The sequence below is a fragment of the Telopea speciosissima genome, chromosome 1 (assembly GCF_018873765.1).
Source record: "Telopea speciosissima isolate NSW1024214 ecotype Mountain lineage chromosome 1, Tspe_v1, whole genome shotgun sequence".
NCBI lineage: Eukaryota > Viridiplantae > Streptophyta > Magnoliopsida > Proteales > Proteaceae > Telopea > Telopea speciosissima.
This window is the reverse complement of record NC_057916.1, coordinates 31,301,623-31,309,488: the sequence shown is the minus strand read 5'-3', so window position 1 is coordinate 31,309,488 and position 7,866 is coordinate 31,301,623. Positions and strand designations below refer to the sequence as shown.

Sequence of the window (7,866 nt, the reverse complement as noted above, 5' to 3'; positions counted from 1 at the left end):
TATGCCGTATAGTATTTGGTACGGTATTCGATATTATACCTATATATGGTATTCAATATGTTATTTTTTATATATAAATTAATAAAATTATTAAATATAATATAAAATATTGAAATATATTATATTGTACATATAAATTAGGGAAAATTTCACGGACACCCCCTATAAGTTAGTGAAATGGCAGAGACATACCAAACCTGATCAAAATATCAACCTTCCCCCTTATGTTAAGCACAGTTAGCACCCAAAGTTGAAATGTCCATTTTAACCTTTTAGTTATTTAAATAAAAACGATTTCTACCATCTTCTACCATCTTCTTCCATCTTCACAATTACTGTTCATCTTCTCCATTAGAAAAACCTGCAAGTCATCTCCTCCTTGCGGTAAGCTTCTCTCCCGCACTACACACCTTTCCCCCACATCGCCACCCTCCCTAGCTCCTCCCTTTTCTCTCTCTCATACTGCCCCACCCCTCCTATGCAGCCACAGTGGAGGGATCGCACCGAATAGGAGATGCGTATTTATCATACATAGTCAATTTCTTTACCACTTCCACATCGTGCTGGAAATTGCACTGAACTACCTCAAATCCCACAACCATGTACCCAGTCACATTTGATCCGGACTTCTCCACTATAGGGATCACCTCACCAGCGTTACCAGTCCTCATCACTCGGGCCATATTGCTTTCCTCGTACTTGTGAACCAGAACCGTGAACTTCAAATGGTTGAACACGTAGTACACGTCCTGAACCTTGATACCGACAGGGTAACCGGTCCATCGGATGAGGTAACCATATTTCTTCGTGTAACGAATGGCTGGCAGGGAGGTTGTCGAGGATCAGATTCATCTCATACATCTCATTGATCCTCTTTGTCAGAAAGCTGAAGTCATCGGCTGATAAGGAACCAGTTTGGCAGAGAAATACCTCGGTCTCGTTGGTTTGCATCTTAAACCTGAGGGGCGAATTCTCGATCCTATCCCCCATAAGGAGTTCACCAATTCCGGTTTTCTCGGTTGTCCTTCACACCCTCAAGAGGTTTACAAAAGTGTAGACTGTAATAGCTGTAGGGCACCTCAGCTTCGATGGAAGTAAGAGAATTCACTTTCACTGAAAACTGGTTGCCAACTTCGTATTGGTGAGGATAACTACCAGGGAGATAGAACCCATCTCCGGATGGAAGGATCTAGCAGCAAAGCAATACCAGATCCAAATTTGATGGAAACGGACCATCGTTCCCAATTTCCGCCATGATTTCCTTCAGATCTGAATGGGATGCAGATCAAAAGATCGATAGAGAAGGCAAAATCCTGGGATCAATGTAGCTCTAGAGATGAAATTTACAAATTATTAACCTATCAAAAAAACTATTCAAATTATTTTACTACGGGATGCAAAATTCGAAAGCTAGTGTCAATAACAGTAAGAAAGGTTTCTCGAGAATTGTTTCTGCAGGAATTGAAGAAGCAACTTACCTTTCAAATTAACGGAGAGGAGAAACGGAAAAACCTGTACGTTGTAGAGATTTCTGCACCACGCAGACCAGAGAATAGTCTGAATTTGACGAAGCGGAGAAACAGAAAAACCTCTCCATCATAGAGATTTATCAGTTCGTTTTTCCTATTTATTTATGGAGAAGAGAAGGATTGGGTGAGAAGAGGGACTGGGAATAAGGTTTGGAGCCTAAGGGGATGCTTGCAGCAGCGGGATTGAAGGGCAGGATCGGAGCGGGATTGCAAGGGATAGGAGAGTAAGAACGGGTGGTGGTGGTGGTGATGGCGGCGGCGGAAGGCAAAATGTGGTTCATTCCTACATTTAGATGTAAGGGTATTATGGGGAGTTCACCCTGTGGTAAGGGTAATTTGACCATTTAAAAAAATTTAATAACGACTTAATTGCACAAACCTAACAGAGTGGACTATGTTGAAATATAATCATAAAATAAGGAGTGTTTGTGATATTTTAACAAGGTTTGATATGTCTATGTCATTTCACTAACTTACAGGGGGTGTCTTGTAAATTTTCCCTATAAATTATTATACATATGAAATACATATATACTTATATATATAGACATATAATTGTATATATATATATATAGTTTAATTTGGTAGGGTACTGTATTTGGTAAAATGGTACGGTATCGATATGTATCGATGGTTTTAACCTTCATACCGATATCGTACCGTACCAAACACAGTTCCATTTTTCCATACCAATACCATACTGAATTGTATTTGGTATGATATAGTATGGTAATACGGTGTGGTATATGGTTTCGGTACTAGATTGAGACCCTTACCGGCTTGGACCCTACCTACTCATAAATTTTTTATCCTCATCCAAACGCTTGGCAGTTATTTGAATTGTAAAAAAAAATAATAATAATGAAAAGTGGGTTTCTATATGATACGCCACAAAACGTCAGGCAGTAAAAAGCTGACACGTATATCAGGGACGAGTCGAGGTTGTAAAGGACGAGCGAAGCCGTCCCTATTGTAAAGAATGAAACCCAAGCGTGAACCCGATCTCAAAGGACATATGCGTAAGGTCAGGCATCGTCAAAGTAGTGAAGGGTCCTCAGTCGAGCCTTCGTTAGAGCACTACCCGATCAGAACCCTGACCACCCTGTGGAAGGTGGGGAACGACCTTATCAGGACGACCCGAACATCACACTCCACTAAAAGAGAACACGCCACGAAACTTCATGGTCCGAGATTATCGCCCGTACGTCGCCTAATAAAGCGCAAGGGAATCAAGGGATCAACACTATCCCCAGAATTACTCCTAAATCTCTCACTCCATGCCCAGGACTCTACATTCCTAAGAGGACACGATTCTACCCACCATGCCTCATTCTTCGTCTATAAATAACTGGATAAATTCCTTCCACGATAATCTGAATTCAATTATTCTATCTGTTGCAAAGAGTTCTGACTTAGGCATCAGAGTGGTCCAACCGGCACAGCTCGGCCCTCTCTTGCTAATTCTGTATTGTAAGAACAGTTCATTCCGGCACAGTTCTTGACGCAACACTATAGGTAACCAAACCAAAAAGCATTATTAATTAAAATATTTTTAAATTGTCCTTTTCTTTCAAATATTAGGTAAAAAGAATGTTATCTCATCACATGGCTCCTACTTTTAGTCACACAAGTATGCAAAAATACTGCATTGACTCCAATGAAATAAAAAAATGACATCTAGGTTGATCTCCTGCATGTGCTGTCATTGGTCCTCATGCTGGTACAAGCACTTCAAATTGTTATATGGACTTAAATAAAGAGAACAAAATTTATCTCTTTGTAAAATAGATCTGGAAAGAATATAAATTAAAAATACCTTAAGAAGTTGACGTCTACAAGTTCTTCTTATCGTTGATATCACAAACACAACGAATGACATGGGTAGAATGTTGAGTAGCACGAAATGTACCAAAACAGATCGAGTTGGGTCGTATTGGATACGTTCCTTAAGGTATTAAAGCGTCCCTATTAGTGCAATCCAGATTGACCTACATTTTTAATCCTTCAATAAACAACCCCCTAATCACAAAGGTAGCACTCCTAGTTGTGATTACACAGGAAGTCCGATAGCTATACTCTTACTCAAAAACAAACAACCAAGAAGAAGAGACGAGAAAATCCCCTGCTACACCGAGAGAGAGATATGATTTGACGTTTTGAAAAATCAAAACAAACTTCAAAACATTAAGTTACGAAAGAGTTACAAGACTCTAAAGACAAAAGAAAGAGAGATGGTTTGAAGCTTTGAAAGCACAAAACTCCAACTAGAGTGATCTCTTACCTATAATATTATAACATTGAATAACCAACGCATCAAATATTAATATGGGGACAGTTTTCATACCCGGCTATCTAAGTCATGCATATGAGAGGGTGGGAGATTTCAAGGCATTAAATATGGATGTGGATTTATAACCTCTCCAACTTTTTGTGAGAGGGGATACGATCGTACATGCTTAGACGATCGTATATAAAATCTCTCCTCTATTAATATTTTTGTAAATTTTTATCATCTCTTTCGAATTTTGAACCATTTTAAACAGTGTACTAACTCCTAAGCACAATTATTTTAACATATATGTTTTAACTATGGCCACAGGCCAAACTTTTGCCGACATCCACAGTCAGTGGCTGAGGAAACCGTTGTTGTACCAACCAGACTTTTAGAAGTCTTATTTTGCTTAATTTCTTTTGTTATTTTATCATGGTTTATTATCGACATGGATAAATGGATATGGGTATTTATCGGGCGAATCAATATCTATCCGGATCAGTGATATCGGCCAGACTGATACGATATACTAAAGCCTTGATTCTCAGGGTAGAAGACTAGAAGTTTCGTTGATGCATGACGCCATAACGCATAAGCGTTACCTGACGACGTTGATGCACCTTTACAGTGTGACAGACGGCATAAAGCATGAGCGTTACCTGACCATCGTCAGACCATCTGGATATCTACATATTTGTACTTCTCTGGTTCACAGGTCACACTGCCTTATGGCAGCTCCACCCGGAAAATTATCCTTCCAGATTGATCCGCGAGATATCGGCAAAGATCAATACCGATTAATAAAACCTTCCTCCCCACTCGGAGTCTGGCCAGAGTCCGGATCCCGTACCCACGACCCACCCCATCACCTGAGGGCCCACCTAGCTATCTGGTAGTAATCCCCACTCTCATGTGTTATTTTTTCTTTCAAGTTTCATGTTTCATGTTTCAAATGCAAATTATTATTATTTCTTGGGAAAACGATATATGCCCTCCTTGGTATCATTTGTTTAATTTGCTCTCTCCTAATCTCTTTCTTTCCCGTGGACCCTCTGTAGCTCCGTACCCTTTCATGCTCTTGTTGGCTTGGTGGTGTGGCAGATTATATCCTACACCAGCATCGGCAGCGTCGCTAATCCCTGCTTGTGCCTTTTATATACGGATGACTTCCGTTTCAAGTTTCAACCGCAAAGAAAGAAAGCCATAACTGTCTTGGAGATCATAAAAGATGTTACAGCTTGAGTTTTTGGTTTCATTTCTCCTGTTCCTTCTCCCATTCTTGGTTTTCTTCTTCATTAATACTCGCACTAGCTTTGTGGGTAGCAAAAAATCTTCTTCATCTTCTTCTAATAAACTGCCCAGTTCTTACCCATTGATTGGCTCATCAATTGCAATCTTTGTGAACGAGAAGCGGCGGAACCAATGGATCACAGATATCCTCAAACAATCCCCCACTGGAACCTTCGTTCTTTGTCGTGCTTTTGGTGAATCACAGATCATTACTGCTAACCCATCCAACGTCCAACACATCCTCAAGACCCAATTCTACCTCTACCCCAAGGGTGGTTTTGTCCGCCGTAGCCTCACCGATTTCCTTGGTTCCGGCATCTTCAATACCGACGGTGAAAACTGGAAATTTCAGAGACAAATCTCTAGCCATGAATTCAATACCAAATCTCTTCGCAAATTCGTCGAAACTGTTGTCGAGGCCGAGCTATCCGACCGACTTATTCCTCTCCTCACAAAAGCCGCAGCTGAAAAATCCATACTCGATCTGCAAGACATTCTACAAAGATTTGCATTCGACAACATCTGCAAAATTGCTTTTGGGTTCGATCCAGAGTACTTATCACCTTCACTCCCAATAGCTGAATTTGCTGCCGCATTTGATGAGGCCGTACTGATAAGTGGAATGCGGATGAACTGCGCCATTCCGGCTCTGTGGAAGCTGAAACGCGCACTCAATATTGGGCATGAGCGACGGTTGAGGTCGGCAATCTCGCAAGTTCGTGGGTTTGCAGGGCACATCATAAAAGAAAAGAAACGCGAGCTTAAGGAGAATTCATCGTTAGAAACATCAGATCTCCTCTCGAGACTTTTGAGTTCTGGGCATTTGGATGAATATTTTGTGACAGACATGGTAATTAGCTTTATTTTGGCCGGTCGAGATACTACATCGGCAGCATTAACTTGGTTTTTTTGGTTAATTTCTTGCAATTCTCATGTAGAAGAGGAGATACTAAAGGAGATTAGGGAGAAACCAGAATCACTTGATTATGAGGAAGTGAAGGACATGGTGTACACTCATGCGTCGCTGAGCGAGAGTATGCGTTTATACCCACCAGTACCAAGCGATACCAAGGAGGCTGGAGGAGACGATGTGTTACCAGATGGAACCATTGTGAAGAAAGGAATGAGAGTGACATATCATCCTTATGCCATGGGAAGGATGGAGGAGCTGTGGGGATCAGATTCGTCAGAATTTAAGCCGGAGAGGTGGTTGGAGAGAGAGGAGAGTAAAGGAAAATGGAGTTTTGTGGGGAGGGATCCATATACTTATCCAGTGTTTCAAGCAGGGCCGAGGATATGCTTAGGGAAGGATATGGCGTTCTTGCAGATGAAGAAGGTGGTTGCCGGTGTATTGAGCCGGTACAGGGTTGTGCCGGTGGTGGAGGAGTTTGAGCCGGTATTTATTTCTTACTTGACTTCCAAAATGAAAGGAGGTTTTCCAGTGAAAATTGAGGAAAGGAGATAAGGTGGTGATGGCCCACGGAGGGGGCCTTATTGCATCTTGATTGGGATCCCTTTTTAATATTTTCTCACTTTATGTGAGCAGCTAGGTTTTTCTTTATAAAAAAAAAATCAGCCAGGATCCTCATTTATTTTATTCTATTTTCTTTTGTCTCTTTTTTTACTTTATTTTTTTGGGGAGATTTTTTTTGTTTTCTGGAGACGAGAGAGGAGGGAAGGCGATTTCTTGAGGGATCCAGATCTTCTACTGCCGAGCTGCTCGGTAGGACCGTGCTGCCCAGACACGGTGCTGCGTGCAAAGATCACCTTACCTCCACTCGGGCAAGGCATTTGGGCAGGGGTAAGGCGGACATTGCACCCAACACCGTGTCTGGGCAGCACGGTCCTGCTAGGCAACTCGGCGGTAGAGGATCCAAATTGTTTCTCGAGTGCAATTTGGGTTGAAGATGTCGATACTTGGTAGACGCAACATCCAACAGTGCCAAGCATGAGAGAAAAAAAAAGAGTCAATGACCTTGGCTCGATAGATTTCGCGCCTGTCAGGTATTGCCCTCTCCACCCAGATCTGCACCACACTACACTATTGGGGAATTGGAGAAGATTTAAATCCTTTCTTCCATTGTAACAAAACCAACCATACGAACTCACGAAGAGTTCGGATCAGCCCCGCAAACGCAAACATTAACTATTCTTCACTTACGCTGGTTAGATGAAATGTGTCAAAATAAAAACAATCAACCGCTTCTCAAGGCTTGCTTTATTTAGGGGAAAATACATGGGACCCACATCATCTTCCTCAACACGTCTCTCCTCCACAGCTTCTTTCCTGCAAGTCCATCCTAGTAAGGGTGTCAATCAGTTTGGTTTTAGTTTTTTTGGTTCGGTTTAATATATAACATGTGAAATTGAAACCGAATCAAAATTGAATAAGAGCATGTGTTTATGAAATAGAACCGCACCAACACATTTCAGTTTTTTTCGTTTCATATTTGGTTTTGACCCCAGTTTGTATTGGGTTTGAGCAATTGAGCCCTATTTTAGGTGTTTGGGCAAACTTTTTACAAATTTACAACAAAAGAACCCCTTGTTTGTTAGAGTCATTTCAGATTTTAAAACCAAAAGTGAACTGATTTAATTCGATTCAGTTTGATTCATTTTAAACAGCCGATTTCAATTTCGGTTCTAAGTCCTGATTTGGTATAATTTCTATTTCAATTTCAGGTGGTGATTTCTATTTCTGAAATTGTTTGGTTTGATTTTTGCACCTTATTTCAGTGAAATAGAAATCAAGTGGAATAGAAATTCTGAAATTGC

At 41.0% G+C, this 7,866-nt stretch overlaps 1 protein-coding gene across 1 annotated transcript; it reads left to right on the top strand.

Annotated features, from left to right (window-relative positions):
• The first annotated feature begins 5,018 nt into the window (after positions 1-5,018).
• Positions 5,019-6,567, top strand: LOC122651464 (cytochrome P450 94A2-like). Its single transcript, XM_043844861.1, has one exon. The coding sequence runs from the start codon at positions 5,030-5,032 to the stop codon at positions 6,554-6,556; it is 1,527 nt and encodes a 508-aa protein (XP_043700796.1). The 5' UTR covers positions 5,019-5,029; the 3' UTR covers positions 6,557-6,567.
• The last annotated feature ends 1,299 nt before the right edge of the window (positions 6,568-7,866 follow it).

What these genes read in the sequence shown, in the direction of transcription:
- LOC122651464 (XM_043844861.1), top strand. Translation starts at nt 5,030, where the DNA reads ATGTTACAGCTTGAGTTTTTGGTTTCATTTCTCCTGTTCCTTCTCCCA.